Genomic DNA, 17910 nt, shown 5'->3' on the forward strand with positions numbered 1-17910 from the left:
TTCCCCGAAACTTCGTCGCCACAAAATCCGACATTATCCGCTCTAGATTATGTAGGATAAATCTACTACTGAACCAGGTCAGTTGTATGCGGATTCTATTGTATGAGATGTTTTGATGGTTCGTAAAGCATGGTCTTATCTTGGTGAGAAGTGTTGTATCACGTTATTCCCGTTGTCACAAGACGATGGGACGTTCTGGATACGACATTACATTCTTATGGGAAGCAGACGACTCTGAAACACCAAATTCAGGCTATTCCGCAGATACGCCACCAATTGAAGAGGAACATCCGTTATTCCGGTGGAAGGACTCGTTCCTACAAGTGGTCATGACAGCTTACAAGGACCCGTGGGGGCGTCAGCAGGATGAAAGCGCCTTAATAATCGACAGCACCGAAATTTCATCTGAATTAGTTGAACATGAGCATGGAGATAACCGGCCGCGTAAACGTAATCGCTTGTCGGGCTGTACCTCAACCATTACCGGAGAAAAGCAAAGCCAAAGGAGTTTTACCAAGCGACGAGCACAAGATCGCCGACTATGGCTAGCTTGTCCTTATGCCAAGAAGGACCCGGTCCGCTATAAGGATTGTTATAGATATTTCCTGGCTAGGGTTCGTGATGTTAAACAGCACGTAACACGATGCCATCGCAAACCAATACACTGCCCAATTTGTAACGATACATTTAAGGATGAAGACGAGAGGGATTTGCATATCGGGCTGAGGAGTTGTACGCCTCGACCTTCCGCCATAATGGAAGGTATCTCAGAGAAGCAAAAAAGGGAACTCAGCCAGAGAGTGTCGTCTAAGATGCCGGAGGAGCAGCAATGGTTTGCAGTCTTTGACATTATCTTTTCCCCACATCCGCGTCCAAGGACACCTTACCGTGACCGAGAGCTCTCCGACGACTTATGTGTTTTCCAAGATTTTATGACAGCCCAAGGACCGGCTCTTTTGGCCGATTTTCTAGAAGCGAGGGGAGTAGTGACCTGGAATCTCCCCCGCGAAGAAAGGGACCTGGATACTTTTAAAGAGGAGGTGTTAGGAGAGGGGTTGCAAGTTATCATCGATCAGTGGATGAGTGATAATGCAAAAGCCCTCGAGCCAGCCAGCGCTTCTCACAGTCTTCGCTCATCGCCAACGCTAGACTCAGGTATTGCGATGCAAAGCAGTCGGCAGCAAGCAGCAGACAAGAGGAGCAAGATCGACAATCCACTAGGAAACGAGTACCGTGATCCTAGAAAAGAAGATGAGGTATATGGAGACAACAACCCACACACAGTCAATATCTTTAGCCAGACGACAGGTCTAGAAGATCGGGTGGATACAACTCTAAGCGGAGTTATAGCAGACCATAACTCACAATCCGTCGTAGGCGAATCTGCAGAACTATTAGAAGACATCTCAACCAACCCTGGCCAAAAGTATTTGCTGGACATGGCAGATCCCTCGACCATATCACAATTCGACTATACCACGTTCCCCACACCAACCGAGGTTCCGGACCTGCTTAATTTCGATATGGGATGGCCACCTTGAATAGCAGTTCAAACTTCAACTAGCTTATTAACTTGCTTACTTGAAACCTCCGAATTATGTACTCCCGACGCTGATAGGGTTAGTTCAAGACGAGGGGAAGTCCCATTCCCTTGTAAGCTCAGCCTGGTGGTGTTAGCCTCTGCAGGAGACCTAATCGGTTCCCTGTGCACAGCGCATGGCTACCAATAACGAGCGGTATTAGCTGGAAATGGCGAACGGAGTATATCGATAGTGTCCGCGTGTTTTGACGTCGGCATGATATTTAAACATGTTATGGAAGATGCTCATTGGGAGCCTCACCGACGTTCATACCTCAGGTACCTAGGTTAATGTATTTGACAAACCGGACTACGGTTGCCGATAACAGTACTGGCTCTTTTCGTTAGTTGTAAGGTTCACCAATAAACTAAATGTTTTTCGTTCCTGATGGGGAGCGTTCAAGCGAAGCGTATTAACCGGCGAGAACTGAGACGAATATTCCGACAAGAATGAGGAAAAGGATGTTGAGAACTGAGTTTGGCTCGGAAAATGTGCCAGGTCCCTTAGGTACCTACTTACAAATCTTTTTGTATTAGATAAGCTGATTCACAGGCGGTACCTCCTATGCGCACGTGTAGGTATGTACCTAGACTAACGCTAAGGCAAGTACCTAACCTTAGGTACCTAAAGAAATGCAAATCCTGGCGACTTATACATTTTTTATACGTTTTCCATTTTACCTTCACATTCTTCTCATCCTAAATTAAAATTTATGGTTGGCATAGGGCTAGCCCAACAACGATTTAACCTCTATGATACATCCGTACCTAATGAAGATGATAAAGAAAAATACGAATCCATGCCATCCGAGTATCTAAAGTTAGCAGATCTTTGACTGTTCGATACGCCTATCCCCACTACAGATCGGGAACTATCATCCAATGAAAATGGTTTCGTTGGGAGATCGGCTTAACATGTCACCTTTCTTGGCTATAAATACGAAACGGTGCTGATGAAACGATTATGCGCCCGCTGAAATGCTCGTATTGGTTGGGTGTGTATGATAAATCAAAAGTCGGGCGTGGAAACATAATAGCTATGGGTTTGAACTTTTCAACTTCAACTCCACCGACATTCGTTTAAAATGGCAAATCGTATATGGCGGTATTGGCTAGCCGCCTGTCTAACCATCGTTGGAGTTTTCGCTTCATCAAATGCGCCGCGTGCGACTTGGCCGAACGGGCCTTTCGTCACTTCGGACCGGTGGATCCATGATGCCGCCGGCTCAACCGTCACCTATGTCGGCGTTAACTGGCCGGGATCGCTCGACACCATGATCCCGGAAGGTCTACAGTATCAGTCTATTGAATCAATCATTTCCCGGATCAAGAGTCTAGGCATGAACACGATTCGGCTCACATACGCCACTGAGATGATAGATCAATACTATGATAATGGGGAGACCGACGTAACGATTCAGAAGGCTCTCACCGATGCTTTGGGACAGGATGGTGGAAAGGCAGTGTACGATAAGATCATTACCAACAACCCGTCTTTGAATGCAAAGACGACGCGGTTACAGGTTAGTTGGCATTTATTAAGTCGCACGCTAAATTCTCAAAGCTAATGGGATATCCAAAGGTTTATGACGCTATTGCGGCTGAGTGTGCGAAGCAAGAGATCTATGTCCATTTAGATAACCATATCTCAAAAGCTGGCTGGTGCTGCAGCCCCCTTGACGGGAACTCCTGGTGGGGGGACGAATTCTTTAACATTGAGAACTGGACCCGAGGCCTATCTTTCATGGCAACTCATGTCTGTATAGTCGCATCTTGGTCAACAATAAATCATGTTACTAATGCCGACTAGGGGAAAACATGGCCAAGCCTTACGTCGATGTCTCTGCGAAATGAGCTTCGCATACCCCTGAACAACCTTACACTTGCCAGCAGCTCCTACAGCTGGGAACGCTGGTATACTTATATCAAACAAGGCTCAAGCGCCATTCATAAAGCCAATGAAGATGTCCTGATATTCCTCTCAGGTCTAGATTCAGATCTAGATTTAAGCCCTGTAGTTAACGGAACAGCACTCACACCCGGATCGGCTACGTTTAATAAAGACGATTTCTCAGGTTTCGCGAATAAACTGGTTCTTGAGCTGCATGCATACGACAACATCTTCGGACCTGGGCCTAGCAACTGTACTACGGTTCAAGTCAAATTGTTTAATGCTGGATTCAAGGCCTTGACAGACGAAGCTAAGAATCAGTTCCCAGTTGTCTTGACGGAGTTCGGTCTCGTACAGAATGGCACAGCGGCGCAAGACCCATATATCTCATGCCTCTTAGATTATGTACCTTCGGCGAATGCTGGCTGGATGATCTGGGAAATAGGGGGAAGCTACTATATCCGCGAAGGAACTCAGGATCACGATGAAAGCTGGTAAGTTTCGTAACATCCCTTCCTTGCTGTAGTACATATGATGTAGCTTAGCATTGCCCTTGGAATGCTAAAACATCAATCTAACAATCAAATTTCATTAGGGGCTTATTGACACACGATTGGTCAGATTGGAGGTCTTCGGATTTTGCCAATAACGCCCTAGCATCTGCGGCAAAACGAACATTCACAATCGACCCGAACTCAGCAGGCAATATTTCTCCCGGCACAGCCAACAGCGATAAATCCCAGGGGGCGAGTATGATAGCCATGCGCGCTTCAGCTTTCTTCGATTTACCACTATCACTCCTCGTCGCGATACTTGTTGGGTTTGTATCTGTTTTTTAATATAATATAATGCTAGATGAGCATGGGCTTCAGCGCCTAGATATTAATAAGAGCTGAATTATGGACAGCACAATTAATTTTCAATCGCTGTAGAATACACCGCGACGTCGTTTGGAACTGATCACTTCATAGTCTATCCATCAAACTCGAATAGACTCTGCATCTGAGCACTCGTATATCCGGCATTCAATGCTAATTGCAGCATGATGCGCGCCTTTTGGGGATTCAGAAGACCACCCCCATACCCACCAGGGCCGTACGGCGGGACGTAACCATCCATCGATCGTCGCGAGTCAACCACAATTGTGCCACTCTTCTCTACGACATCATCAATAACATCCGATCCCTCCGGAGTCCATGATCCCGCTCCCATGCCAGCAAGCACAAGACCCCTAGCACCACTCGCAACAGCCGCAGACGCTAGAGCGGGGTTAAGTCCCTGATGGCCGAACAGAATATCAACCTGCGGAAGGCAAGTCGCATTACCAACGTCGAAATACGGCTTTCCGTACGGTAGTGCGGGTGCGAAGTAGAACTTGGGCTTGATATTGTAAAAGAAGCCCAAGAATCCCTGCTCAGCGGCTCTGAATGTGTCTAGAGAATTCGCGTTACTCTTCGTTGTAAAGAACGCACTTGCGATGCGGTCGTTTAACACAATCATAGCGCCCCGACCTCGGGCGTCTGGATGTGCGGCCAGGGTTACGGCTTCGAGTAGGTTAATTGGTCCGTCAGCGCTGATAGCTGTGGCGGGGCGCATGGCGCCGACGATGACGACGGGTTTCTCGGAGCGCAACGTTAGGTCGAGGAAGAAGGCGGATTCCTCGAGCGTGTCGGTGCCATGTGTCACTACGACACCCTGGCAGTTCGGGCTATCTAGCTCTTTCTGTATTTGCCGTGTTATATTGAGAAGAATCTCGGGCGTGATACTTGACGATGCGACATTCGTTACTTGAACCCCGCGGACATTGGATACGTTTCGCAGCTGCGGCACGGCATCGATTAGGCCATCAACGCCAAGCACTCCGGCCTTGTACCCAGCAGTCTGATCGCTTGAGCTCGCGCTTCCTGCGATCGTGCCTCCAGTCGCGAAAATAGTTACATTAGGGAGACTCGCATTGAATGGTCTGTCCTCCCTCACGGAAATGTGGAAGCTCCTAGGGAAAGGCACGGGAGATCCTACAACGAATGATGCTATGGCATTGAGTGCTAGAAACTTAAGGGACATCATTGTGACCTAACCAATGTCCTTGGAGATAAGATTCACCGGCTCAAGAGCCTAGAGTAGGACATAGCGTTACGTTATATAGAGCCGCACGCTGTGGAGAATACCTTATCTATGGATGACATTTGAAATTCGTGATAGATTAACTTGCACATGACTATTTCTCTTGGCTGCATTTCATGCCGACTTTCCTCATGCAGATGGCTAAAGCAGGGTCTTCTATATCGCATACGTCGTAGCATGGAGTTGCCAAGCGGCCGATGTTACCATGTCGGAAGCGATGTCAGAGTAGTATGAAATAATTCTACTCTCTCGATAGCTTCAACTACAAATCTACCTCAATGCTATCTATCTGCTAGCGGCTAGATTTGCCGCAAACCGCAGAATTATCTGTCTCCCGTTGCCATATCAGGCACCAACATGTGTAGTTGACACTGCCTGAAAGGAGCCGCAATTCTAGCGCCACGGAGTATTATGGATGGTCGAGGTTGAGCCGCGTGAAGTATTCCCTAATGTCTCTTCCGTCGTTTGCGCGGGGGTTCGCGGAGGGGTTCGCGGAGACTACTTTCATCCACTCACCCCTGTCGAAGGGTGGTCTGCTATAATGGAGAGTAATGCCGAATTGACGGCAATATTCTTTCAGTCTGACTAAATGATCCCAGGGCCACGTCTCCGTGGCATAACCCTGGTCGGGCTTAAAGATAACGCAGATCCTCTTGAGTGGCGATGACTTTGACACTGCTACATCCACAAGCTTTTGTAGCCATCGCTCTTCTCTTTCTCCAAATGCATTCCAGGGTTCCCTAAAAAAGCCATTGGAAAGAGCGAAATACCAATAGAATTCTTCAAGCCCCGGTGCGAGTATCAGATTCGCGTCGCTTTCGCAAGATTCCAGATCATCCGAGAATAAATATCTGGAAAGCCCAAGGCTCTTCAGTTCTCGATATTGGGTCAAGTCGAAGATATTACCTTTACCCGAGGGCGATAAAGGGCCGATATCTATTTCTTCGAGTGTCTCTATGTGAACCGAAAGCCAGGAGCCGAGCATGGTTAGGTCCATATAGTCTTGGTCGTCGTCGTAGAAGCTGTGCCCAAGAGTGAAAGACCGAAGCCGTTTAGGCCATCGGATCAAACGTTCCATAGCTCCGCCATCCTTTTCGAAACCATACATTCTAAGATCTCTCAAAGCAGCCATGTTATCTCGGTTTTCAATGGTCTCTGTCGATCCAGCATTTCTTATATTCCAAAGTGACAAGGCCTGAAGTCTCGAGACGGTGTCGTGTTTCATCAGAGACGATAACATAGATCCGGGGAACGGAGGGCTAGAGTAATCTTTTTTGATTGTGAGGTGCTCTAAAGTTGGCATATGAGTCAAAATATCGGAAACTAGCTGCCATGTCTCATCAATAGATATGTCGAATCTGCCTTTGATTATCAGGCATCTTACTCGGCTGTAGCCCCTGAAGTAGTCATTTAGAACAAGCCAGTCAGCCTTGGTCAGAATTCCCGGATTCTCGATATCGATCCTTAGGTGTTTACAGTCTTGTCGATGATGTGACCAGGAACGACGTAAAGACTCGCAACCGTCGGCGGGGGGCAGGTAATGGTTCATGTGACTGTAAAGGAGTGGTGTCGCTAAACGGTTTAAACGACGGCAAACCTTCGTTAACGCCAGGGCAGTTCGGCCATTTGGGCAACCGAAACAACAGTCGCTATAGAGGTGTCTATTACGGCTAGTCGCAAACTCTACAATAGCGAGGAGTAATTCATCTGGAAGTATATCGAAAGGGGATTCGTAGCGTGTGTTCTCGCTATTATGAGCCCAGGGTAAGTCCACGATCTTGAGGACCCCTGTCATAGAAGGGCCTAGATGTAATTGCCGAGTAGGCATCTGTCTAGTGGGGAGATGCTTCGAAGCCATCGTGTTCTGATAGTTGGGAAAATAATATGAATAATATACACCGCGAGTTTGAAGTACGTTGAAGAGTAGACTTTGGGCGGTAAAGTTGGTCGAGGTAGTTTTTGAAGCGACCTATAAATAATCTCGAAGCAAAATGACCCCAGCAGCCCTCCTCAGATATCCAGGTAGAAGATCAGACTGTAGGTAGTGTCAGGATAAGACGTGAGAAGATTATGTTACGTATCTGATTAAGGACCTACCTCCTGACCGTAGGTAAGTAAGGTACCCAACTCGCCACAGTGTTATTCGCACATAGGCCTACTCACACCTTTCTTTGACGTAGTTCCCACGTATTCTGGGTCAACTGACCGGCATTGATTGGAATTCACTGGTTTAATATTTTAGACGATTTGTTTTCCTACTGTATGTAGGTAGGTAAGTGCCAAGGAAAAGATTGAAGTTTGCTTATCTACCTCACTTGTGTTTTGAAGGTATGGATACCTGACATGTACATACCTGAGATATACAATGTAAATTTTACTTGTACCGTGTGCTTTGGAAGAAAGTGCTACAACTTTCTAGGATAAAAAGGAGTTTTCGATCAATCGTTGGTTATCTGTAGAAACGATGTAAGATCATTCTATCGAGTAAAGGCTTTCAGTCTATCGAGGGCTCCTTAATGTTTAAACTAAAGGATATTGTTAACCTAGCTTCGGGAGTACGAGTCTTAGAAATCCCAATTTCTTACCAGAAGGCCAAAGAAATAAAAGACATCGAAGAATCACCTAATGTCTAGGTGCCGAGGTGAATACTATATAACTTAGGTACTGAAACATTTTAAGTCAATAAACAATACCCCATTATCGATCAACCAGAATCATTAACCCGAAATCTTATGACTACCAGATCTAGGCAATGCTGTGCCCTGTATGCTTTGAAAACAAGTCGATTGCTGATTTTCCAGAAGGCCCATTGACAGAGAGTTGTGCCCATCATAATTACTGCTTCAAATGCCTCACAATATGTATCAACTCTCAACTTCGGGATGTCGCTGTAGATAGGCTTATGTGTCCTGAATGTAAAGGGGAATTAAGACACGCAACAGTTAACTCCTTTGGAGATAAGGACTTATTTTCTCAGTGAGTTGAAATCTTCAAGTCAAAATACAGGTAGTTTTCGCGAATAACTACCTAATTTCAAACAATCATAAACTCTAACATACTACTAAAGGTATAAGAGACGAACAATCGAAAGGATTCTTTCTAGTACGAACAATTTTGTATGGTGTCCCCTTGGTTGTGGAAAAGGACAAGTACATTACCCGGGAGAAATATCGCCTATGGCTTTCTGCCCCAGAGATAATGTATATTTCTGCTTTCGCCATGGGACCGTCTGGCACCACGATCTCACCTGCGAGAAATATGATGCCTTCCTTGCCGACCCTCAGAGCTTCAACCTCAATGTCCAGTCACGGAAAAAGACACAGAGAGCAGCTGAGAAGAAACGAAAACAGGAAATTCAACAGCATATTAAAGATAGGTTAAGAGCAGAAGAGGCCGCAACAGCCCGTGTCATCAAACACTGCCCGAATTGCGCTGTTGAAATTTTAAAGGACGGCGGCTGGTGAGTATATCTACCAAGGCGAAAATAAGTGTCAAAGTAAAGCTTGCTAATAGAGTACTTTCTAGTGACCACATGTATTGTATGGCTTACCTTGCAAGCATATCGTGCTTCAATACTCAAAACGTCTGCTAATACTCAGTTACTATAGGCACTAATTGCGGATACAGGTTCGATTGGACCCTAGCTAAATGAAAGGTACCTTTCTCCTTTGATTCCCATCGGAAAGCTAGTAAAGGGGATAGGTACCTAGGTATGTAGTAGGTTGAGGTCGAACATGTTCGAGAAGTCGGGTTCATAGAAAGGGAGTTTCTCATTTTAAACATTGTAATTAATACTCCGAGACAATAGAAATACTTCGTACCTCTTTAAAAGATCTGAGGGAGAAAATTATTCTTATTGAGCTTATACTATATTTCACTATTACAATGTTCAAAGTTTATACAAACACGAGGCATGCTACCGCGCCCTTTTCCCCAGATGCCCAACAGACATCCCTCTTTACACACTCCACACTATCCAAGCTACTATTATCAAACTCATGCCAATTCCTGCCTCCATCGAGAGTATAATCTGATCCTGTTGGGCCTACCGCAAGAGCCATATTAAAACGTCCAGGAACCCAGGAAGACCCAGAGCGATAACCGCCGGGAAACGACGTAGACGGGACCCAAGTTACGCCACCGTCTTTTGACCACGCTGCATTGCTAATAGCTCCCGTAGGCGCCGAATAGTTTCCGCCAACAGCAATGCCGTGCTTCGCATCGCGGAACTGTACCGAGAAAACACCGGAACCCTCGCCGCCGGCTATAGAAGCATCCGAAACGGCCCAGTGGTGCCCATCACTACTCCTAAATATACGGCCAGGGTTGACACCCCCCGAGGCAACATACCAGCGGCCGGCCGTTGTTGCAAGACACGTTCCGCTCGCGGCGAACCCCGACTCGCCTTCGAGCGCCGGGACCATGCCGCCAGAGTCGACAACACCCCAACTTGCGCCGCCGTCACGCGTCTCGATTAACCGGATCTTCCCGTCGACAGGGTCGCTCATCGCCATCCCCCGCTTCGCGTTCTCAAACGCGATGCAGTCGTAAAACGCAGTCGGCTCCTGGTTAGTGAACGACTGTGCCCAGGTCGCGCCGCCATCATCTGTGACGTAGATGCGCGAGCTGTTGCCCTCGCCAATTGACAGTACGACGGCCTTATCCGCGGACCACGCTTCGATGTCGCGGAACTCCAATGCGGAATCTGTGCCCGATAGTTCGGGGCCGACGGATTCCCACGTGTTGCCGCCGTCTGTGGAGCGGAGAACAGTCCCGCTCGTTCCTGATACCCACACGATCTTATCCGACACGGGTGCTAGGCCGCGGAAACGCGCGTCGCTTCCCGTGGGGAGATGTTTCCATGCGGGTTTCGGGAACGCGATGGCCGTCGGGGTTGTTGATAGCCCGGCACTTAAGCTCGCCAAGGCAGCGATACCCAGCAGGGTAATCCACGATAGACGCGTCATGATTGCTTCACTCGCGCGTGCTCACGAGTCACGATCGCGATCTTCACCGAAGGCTGAGTGTTGATGCGGTCGGTTCGACCAAATAGGAAGGATAGGGGACATACCTTTTTAAATTAGATCTCGACTCGACCTGATCTTATCACTGTTGATTTGATCCCGAGTCCATGGCGCCTTTGCGTACCCCTGTCTCAAGCTTCTTTTCCTTATTAGGCAGGTCGATTCAACACCTCCAAGTCGAGGAGTCTAGTTGTTTATTCTTAGAGCGCTAATGATACAGGCTATAATATGATATGATTTATTGTCTTCATTGTCTATTCTATTGGGTGCTACTTAAAAGCTGTAATAGACCTAATTGCAAAAAGTCATTCTCATTGTTCTATTCATCAATGTGAAATTTCGGTATACCTAAGTTGTCGTTGTTGCAAAGTTCAATACTTCCATACATGGAGTCCTTAGTCACTACCTACGCCAGAGTAAGAATTGCATCACTTCTTACTTCCTACTCTACTCTTAAATGGAAAGTATTTCGGCGCCCGAGGATAACCCATTAACGTCATGCAAGGTCGCTTGTCCAGGTATCCGTCCTTAGGACAAGGTTGCGCGACTGCGGCGTATGCACTTCTAGAAAGTGGTGGTTTAGACCCCGATCCCATGCGCGGAGTCGGCTTACGCTCCACGGGGTCTGGCTCCGGTATCAACTCCGATACCAATTCCGAACCGCAGATGTCACCGGCTATAGACATAGCATAGGAGCCTTGACTCACCTGTAAGATGTTTCTTGCTGATACGTCCTTTACGATTACTTCTCTGTTGTAGTCTTCAAGTTGTTCGCCCGAGTCTAGTGGTTCAGGAAGTATTACATCTACGAAGACGGATTCATTATAGGCGTTTGCTTCTTCGAGGTGTATTACATATGACACCTGTTCGTCCACCTTACATTGTCCCTCAGCATTCGAATCGTGTAACTTGGTGTCATTCTTTGAGAGAACCTCAGCACTATTCTCAGTTGCACTTGTACCCTCATTATGACCTTTAAACTGAGCTTGCCTAGAGGATTCTAACGTGTCCGGGTCAAATGATTCTGGCATAGCTTCCGAACATGGCCATTTCGTTCGTAGGTATTCTTCGTGCTCCATGAACTCAATATCTCCCTCAGAAAATCCTGCGTTGGACGGGCCTAGCTGATGCCAGAAGATCTTGCGCTGGGATGACATCTCTGGGTCATCTGAAAGGTCATTGAATGTATTACATCTCAGAAATTCTACTAAAGTCTCGGGCAGTATTTCACTCATATTTGTGAAGAAGTTCTTGGAGGCGACGGAAGTCTTTGATAGGCACTTCTTTATTATTAGAACTAAGGCGTCTCATCGACAATAGATACAACGCGATTGGCATAAAAGATGACGAGGCTACCAGCTTGCTATAAAGCATATTATATAATCGCCGGCAGTTTAGAACAATATGTCTCTTGCTCAGGGCATTATTCTTGAACTTAGCTTTTGTTATGATAGTCCTGAACGAGGACCTTCATATATGCCAAGGAAACTCTTTATTCGAAGTTATTATTTTTTGCTTGCTTGGATGGTTAGGAGTGCCCGACTGGGTCATATTAAATTATAATCTATAATGTAAACTAGGACGGCTATATTAAAAAAATCATTCTTTATGAGGATAATTGAAATTAAACATTAGAGTATAACGCATTATACTTATTTGTTGTTTACGAGTAGTAGAAGGCATACGTAGGCAGGTAGGTACCCAGGTACGTATATCTTTAAACCACTCGATTTAAACTTAGACACAGCAGACAATCTTTTGGAATGTGAGGGTAAGTAGATTATTCATCTTTATGTAGGGTATATGGTTGAATGGGTTGTTTATCTCACTTATAGTTGTTTCTAGTTCCAATGAGGTCTTCTATTTTACTCATAAACTTGTTGAATCAAGGGATACATAGGTGTAGGACGACCTGGTTTACCGAGGCTCATATTGTCTTACAGCATACCCGTTTGAGCATGACGGGGTGGTCCGGACGTCTCCAGCTTGAAACACACAGCATATAGTTAAAGCCGTCAGGTCCATTTATTGGTGATTCGTCATTATTTTGCGACACCAGCGACTACGGAGATTTGTTTGCATCGACTTACCCATACTTTACCGGAGTTATTAGTGCCCCTATCTTTATGCGGACACAACCCTATTATTTTTGGGCCTTAACTGGAAATCCGAACACGGCGTTCTTCACAATCTCCTTGATAATAGCGTCCCACTTATGAGGTCTCATATCGTAAGGGCTTACGACGGTGTAACTTCTAGTCGTGTTCTGGACGGGCTTGGCTCTGTTGTGCGTAGTGTATACTACATAAACATGCATATACCTGTTAATTAGACTGGACGCTAGGGATATCTCAACGGCTACGTACCGCGCTGGATGATTGCCCTTATACCGTTGGTAAGCCTCCACCTAATGCGAAATAACTTTAACGAGACGTCAAGATTCGGATACTTAGGGGAAATCTTTTTGAAAAGCTATTCTAGAGGATAAAGTTCTTATTAAGAGGTCTTATGAGTAAAGCTAGAGACGTATGTCGTCGTCAAGCCTACTCTAATCTTAAGATGAGTGAGAATGTTCACATGTCGCGATGGATTCGGTATATTTGTGCATGTAGGATACGAAGAAACTGGCCGGCTTGTGAATCCCGACCCGAGTAGTATGGAAGCAAACCAATTAAGTAGACCGAAACTGCACGTGGGCTATATATTATATGTAGTGCGATATGTTGCACAGCAGTAAAGCAGTAGCACTTCTATTTTCACCCTACATATGCGGTAGGAGTAGTAGATAGGCTTTACTTTCTCACACCGAATTTTCATATCCTTTCGTAGCGGACTGACAAGAGGTCTTCATCGTATTACACGTAGCATTTCGCATCAGCACCCGCGTCATCAACGGCATGCTCGGAATTCTCGTGTTCTGAGATAAAGTGATCGAACCAAGCTTATGATGTAGGTCATGACCGGACCGACTGCCAAGATCTAGTAGTTGGTGAGGCTGAATGCGGTAATGTCCCACGCCGCTCATTGACCCCGCCGCTACGGCGTAGGATGGGGTCTCTTACGATTCCCGACGCCGTCGTTAAGTTAGTCGAGGGCTAAAAGAGATTTTAGGATGCGGCAAGGATGAAAAATATCCTTGTGAAGATAAGCTACGAGCCCGACAAAATAATTGATGAAGTCATTTCACATAAGGGACCTTGTAAGAAAGCGAAGCGAAGTGACAGTCCAACCGACCTGCTGACCAGTGCCAATCTCCTTGGAAGCCTAGGGCTGACTCGGAAACGTCTTGCATGCCAACGATGATCTGCGCCGGAACGGGTAAATAGCTTCGAGAGTAGTACCAGCTTCTAGTTTTGTTACTGAGGATACAACATTGAAGCTTGTGGTGACGATATTTGGTCACAGAAAGTTACGGATCACCATCCGTGGCCGAAGGGTTTCTTTCTACTTACTTACTAGCGTACCTGGCTAAATGTATGCATCGCAAGATCCAACACGTTGGATCTCTCGTTTTGTTACCTACATGGATCGTATTGCTAGTGTTAAAGACGTCATGTAGTTTGCAAGCAGTGGCAGGCGGATTTACCAAACCAATTAACTCGGGAATATGCATCGTTGCGTCTGCATGTTGTCCTGTATACCGGCGCCGTTCGAATAACGGCCCAGCCCTTTGGCGGTTTTTTATTTTTTTTATTTTATTTTTTTATAGGTCAAAGTCAGAACGGCAACGTTTAAGCCAGGATTTACATTAATAAACCCGCAAGGGATGCCATTGATGGCAAGGAGGGGCTAGACCATGCCACCAATATTCACCGGTGAATCTGAACGAAATTCATCTATCCAGTTCTCGAGGATTAGGCTCATATCTGGACTGGCCAACATGATCTTAACGTCATAAAATGCCATCCTGGTTCTCATGGCTTCAAGGATACGGTCGGTCGGGAATAACAAGAATACAACTACTGCAAACCCCGCGTTGGCGGCACCGCATCGTATAGTACCAGGGTTAGTCGGGCTCGGCCCAGCCGGCACAGCTAAGCTATCGTGGAAACCGGCCCCAAGAGAACGGGATTGTATGTCTGACGCAAAGAATCGATGGTTGATAAAAAAGAAAAGGGCCCACGCTTTGTGTCCCCGCTCGAGTCGACAGTTACACATAGTCAAGATAGTAAAGACGGGTGGTGATCGTCAAGGGCTAGACCAAACACAGCATATTGCTTTGTATTCTTGCCAGCAAAGCCATGCGCCAAATACGTGCGGTGACGCCCGGCGGCCCCAATTCTCGTATTTGGCAACACTTTGCAGCCTCTGCCGCTGCATTAGACGCTCGATGGTATGTACAATAATACACATAACGCAAATACTACACACACAATACATATTACGCATACATATGTACGCAGTATGTAGGCAACACCCCTGCCAGGTTAGGGGTTCAGCTCACAGCCTCATTTGGCACAAGCGCCAACCCATCATAACCGCTTTTAAGATTTCCTAACCGCAAATATCCTGGAAATACCCGTCTTGTTTCCACTGTTCCTGCAAATCAGCATGTTGGAGCTATGACGTTTCCTGGGATCTTTGTGCCGGAACATTGCCTTTGAGAGCAACTACCAAAATACATTGAAAGAGATCAGCGTCTTGTTCTAAGATGATGATCGTCAATTGTATTCTAGAGCTCCAAGAGCACAACATTTAAAGAGTCTCGTCCATCACTAGATCTTACCCACGATGCATTGGGGATCTTGACTTACATCAAAACCCTTAATAATTATAGCTTAGCACCCTGAGCTCCATCATTCTATCTGTGTGGACCTTCTCTCAATATAATAATAGTAATCACCTTCCAGGGATACGATCGATCCCGACTGATCGGCATAATGCGATTCGCGTTCACTACCCAGGCTCTCGTCGGCGCCGTCGCCGTCTCAGCTCTGACGGTTCCCCGCTCCGTTGTGAAGCGGTTAACTCTTATCGACCTCGCTCAGTTCGGCAGCTTTCCGACTATTACACCTGAACAAGCTCATGCTCAAGCCGAGACAATAAAGGGCCCCTTTAGCGATGGACCTCAGTTCAACTTCCCCAAAATCATCGGTGGCAATAAGAGCCCCGCTGCTGGAGAGGATAAAGTTGTCACTACGAGTGCCGCTGCCGACGACGGCACATGTGATCGAAACAACCCAAAGGTTCGTGTCGAATGGCGGAATTACTCCCCAGATGACCGGAAAGCCTTTGTCAGCGCTATCAAATGTCTAATGGACAAGCCCTCTGCTGGAGGATTCCAGGGCTCAAAAAGCCGCTACGAAGATATCGTATCGGTACACCAGCAAATGACTCCTAATATTCACCAGCGTGCCGTATTCCTACCCTGGCATCGATACTACGTCTCTATTTTCGAGGATTTGATGCGGAATGAATGTGGCTTCAATGCCCCCTTTCCATGGTGGGACGAGACGAAAGATGCTGGCCACTTTGCTGACTCGGATCTTTTCACCGATGCGTATTTCGGTCCCCTCCCCGGAAAGACGTCTGATGGCCAAGGCACCTGCATCGATACGGGTGTAAGTATTCTCAGTTTTACCTCAAACAACAAAAACAGGACGTAGACTAACTGCTATAGACATTCGGTGGACTTAGGCTTCACATTGGCCCCGGCAGTGGGTTCCAAGATCATTGCCTTTCGCGAGCTGTCGATGAGAGCTTGACTGGTACCGTCAGTGCTCAATTTGTTCAGGACTGCAACTCCCGTACCTCATACGATGACATGCGAAGTTGCCAAGAACTTGGGTAAGATTCAGCCTCTCAATATATTTTAGAATTTCATTCATTAACAGACCCTCGTAGCCCACACGGTTACGGCCACAATGGCGTTGGCGCGGTTATGGCCGAAGTTCAGGCCTCGCCCGGAGACCCAATCTTCTTCATGCACCATCTGTTCATCGACCACTCGTTCCGAATCTGGCAGAATGCCGACGCCTCGCGCACTACCTCTATCAACGGCTGCTCTGACACGAACAGCCCATGTACTCAAATTACTATGGACTACGCCCTCTCTTCCAACAGTCTCAAAGCTAATACCACCATTGCCAACGTGATGGATACCATGGGCGGCTACCTGTGTTACCGATACGATTACTAGTGTCGGACCTTGTACCGTGGATGTACGCTACGGTCGCTTTCTATTAACTGTTTATCATGGCACTTTTATCTTGCATCGCATTCATATCAATGCAGAACAGGCGTTGGGGTTACGGAAAGACTTATGATACGGCAATGGGCAATCACATTCGATTAGCCATATGATGATACCTTTTGGGATAGAAGAAGAGTCGAGTCAGAACATTCCTTAGAATCTATACCCCTGGGAGTGTTTAGTACATAGCAAAATTAGGCATGGATGTATGTTAGTCTTATTAAGTTTTAAAATTCACTTTCAACGTTTTTTTGCGTCATTTCAGATGATCGACGCTGCAATCATCCGAAGCTATGAAGTCTTTACCAACCCAACCTACATATATATATGTAGGTACGCAGCGAGTGGGATGCTTCGTTGTAACCATACCACACCACCATCAGCATGCTCAACACGTGTTTGCCAAGCATGCCTAACAAGCATAAAATATACTAAGTCTGCGATAACTTTGCGCTTTTATTATTTGGATGATTGGTATCTACCTTAGGTATCAGCGGTAGATTAATATAGTAGCATGAGAACATCTATATTTTAGGAGAAGAAATCTACCAAATCTAGTATGGTAAATCCTACAGGATTCATACCGCTAAAACATTAAAAATTTACATACACCTTTAGGACTATAATTGCTATACTGCGTCTATCCGCTTGTGACATATTCTCTAATGAAACCCTTGGGATAGGCTATTGTAACAATGGATTAATGCCATTTAAACTTAGAGTACCCAGTTTTAAGTCGTATAAAGGTCTATAATTCTTTGTATTTACCTCTTTTAGGGATGTATATATATCTTGAAGTGGTTACCAAGACTAAAGAAGTCACGAAGTTGCCGAATAAATCGACAATAGTAATGACAAGGAAAGATTCGGACCGAGGGTAAACTTATGAGTAACAACTAACAATTACGTTCTTCGGGGAATTGAATTCTTATTTTTCATTTAAAATATTACGCAAATAAGCCTATAGTAATAAGAGTATAATAACTCGAAAAAATAAACGTTAAAAGTTTTTTTTACCCCGTTATTACTCTTTTATTATACCACCACCTTTTTATTTTAATAATCAATTATATAATTAATTTGCATTTAATTTTTTAAT

General features: G+C 46.0%; 8 protein-coding genes across 8 annotated transcripts; 4 read left to right on the forward strand and 4 right to left on the reverse strand.

Moving 5' to 3' along the window:
• Positions 1 to 329: 329 nt before the first annotated feature.
• F4813DRAFT_379238 (uncharacterized protein) lies at positions 330 to 1541 on the forward strand (the record flags this gene model as incomplete). Its single annotated transcript, XM_049245430.1, has 1 exon — positions 330 to 1541. The coding sequence occupies one exon, from the start codon at positions 330 to 332 to the stop codon at positions 1539 to 1541; it is 1212 nt and encodes a 403-aa protein (XP_049102395.1).
• A 744-nt stretch (positions 1542 to 2285) lies between these two features.
• On the forward strand, positions 2286 to 4376 carry F4813DRAFT_294486 (glycoside hydrolase family 5 protein). Its single transcript, XM_049240665.1, has 4 exons — positions 2286 to 3102; positions 3162 to 3335; positions 3390 to 3964; positions 4066 to 4376. Exons 1-4 carry the CDS (start codon positions 2665 to 2667, stop codon positions 4307 to 4309), a joined length of 1431 nt encoding a protein of 476 aa, XP_049102396.1. The 5' UTR covers positions 2286 to 2664; the 3' UTR covers positions 4310 to 4376.
• F4813DRAFT_349952 (L-asparaginase) lies at positions 3943 to 5801 on the reverse strand. The gene has a single exon (XM_049242240.1). The coding sequence runs from the start codon at positions 5535 to 5537 to the stop codon at positions 4443 to 4445; it is 1095 nt and encodes a 364-aa protein (XP_049102397.1). The 5' UTR covers positions 5538 to 5801; the 3' UTR covers positions 3943 to 4442.
• F4813DRAFT_349953 (uncharacterized protein) lies at positions 5783 to 7750 on the reverse strand. The gene has a single exon (XM_049242241.1). The coding sequence runs from the start codon at positions 7450 to 7452 to the stop codon at positions 6004 to 6006; it is 1449 nt and encodes a 482-aa protein (XP_049102398.1). The 5' UTR covers positions 7453 to 7750; the 3' UTR covers positions 5783 to 6003.
• Positions 7751 to 8770: 1020 nt separating this feature from the next.
• Positions 8771 to 9246, forward strand: F4813DRAFT_386635 (uncharacterized protein; the record flags this gene model as incomplete). Its single annotated transcript, XM_049246447.1, has 3 exons — positions 8771 to 9054; positions 9120 to 9133; positions 9203 to 9246. The coding sequence occupies 3 exons, from the start codon at positions 8771 to 8773 to the stop codon at positions 9244 to 9246; spliced, it is 342 nt and encodes a 113-aa protein (XP_049102399.1).
• Positions 9247 to 9454: 208 nt separating this feature from the next.
• On the reverse strand, positions 9455 to 10786 carry F4813DRAFT_349954 (oxidoreductase). The gene has a single exon (XM_049242242.1). It carries the CDS (start codon positions 10559 to 10561, stop codon positions 9491 to 9493), a length of 1071 nt encoding a protein of 356 aa, XP_049102400.1. The 5' UTR covers positions 10562 to 10786; the 3' UTR covers positions 9455 to 9490.
• A 75-nt stretch (positions 10787 to 10861) lies between these two features.
• On the reverse strand, positions 10862 to 11808 carry F4813DRAFT_349955 (uncharacterized protein). Its single transcript, XM_049242243.1, has one exon. It carries the CDS (start codon positions 11773 to 11775, stop codon positions 11047 to 11049), a length of 729 nt encoding a protein of 242 aa, XP_049102401.1. The 5' UTR covers positions 11776 to 11808; the 3' UTR covers positions 10862 to 11046.
• A 3107-nt stretch (positions 11809 to 14915) lies between these two features.
• On the forward strand, positions 14916 to 16888 carry F4813DRAFT_294520 (Di-copper centre-containing protein). Its single transcript, XM_049240666.1, has 4 exons — positions 14916 to 14951; positions 15396 to 16179; positions 16239 to 16405; positions 16463 to 16888. Exons 2-4 carry the CDS (start codon positions 15499 to 15501, stop codon positions 16755 to 16757), a joined length of 1143 nt encoding a protein of 380 aa, XP_049102402.1. The 5' UTR covers positions 14916 to 14951; positions 15396 to 15498; the 3' UTR covers positions 16758 to 16888.
• The last annotated feature ends 1022 nt before the right edge of the window (positions 16889 to 17910 follow it).

This window comes from Daldinia decipiens (assembly GCF_022478715.1).
Source record: "Daldinia decipiens strain CBS 113046 unplaced genomic scaffold F4813scaffold_6, whole genome shotgun sequence".
Classification (NCBI taxonomy): Eukaryota; Fungi; Ascomycota; class Sordariomycetes; order Xylariales; family Hypoxylaceae; genus Daldinia; species Daldinia decipiens.

Excerpts from the sequence above, each read along its gene's own strand:
- F4813DRAFT_294520 (XM_049240666.1), top strand. The coding sequence starts at position 15,499 with ATGCGATTCGCGTTCACTACCCAGGCTCTCGTCGGCGCCGTCGCCGTC. Across the intron at positions 16,180-16,238 it reads GCACCTGCATCGATACGGGT|ACATTCGGTGGACTTAGGCT; the intron begins GTAAGTATTCTC and ends TAACTGCTATAG. Across the intron at positions 16,406-16,462 it reads CGAAGTTGCCAAGAACTTGG|CCCACACGGTTACGGCCACA; the intron begins GTAAGATTCAGC and ends AGACCCTCGTAG.
- F4813DRAFT_349952 (XM_049242240.1), bottom strand. The coding sequence starts at position 5,537 with ATGATGTCCCTTAAGTTTCTAGCACTCAATGCCATAGCATCATTCGTT.
- F4813DRAFT_349954 (XM_049242242.1), bottom strand. The coding sequence starts at position 10,561 with ATGACGCGTCTATCGTGGATTACCCTGCTGGGTATCGCTGCCTTGGCG.
- F4813DRAFT_349955 (XM_049242243.1), bottom strand. The coding sequence starts at position 11,775 with ATGTCATCCCAGCGCAAGATCTTCTGGCATCAGCTAGGCCCGTCCAAC.
- F4813DRAFT_349953 (XM_049242241.1), bottom strand. The coding sequence starts at position 7,452 with ATGGCTTCGAAGCATCTCCCCACTAGACAGATGCCTACTCGGCAATTA.
- F4813DRAFT_294486 (XM_049240665.1), top strand. The coding sequence starts at position 2,665 with ATGGCAAATCGTATATGGCGGTATTGGCTAGCCGCCTGTCTAACCATC. Across the intron at positions 3,336-3,389 it reads TATCTTTCATGGCAACTCAT|GGGAAAACATGGCCAAGCCT; the intron begins GTCTGTATAGTC and ends AATGCCGACTAG. Across the intron at positions 3,965-4,065 it reads CAGGATCACGATGAAAGCTG|GGGCTTATTGACACACGATT; the intron begins GTAAGTTTCGTA and ends AAATTTCATTAG.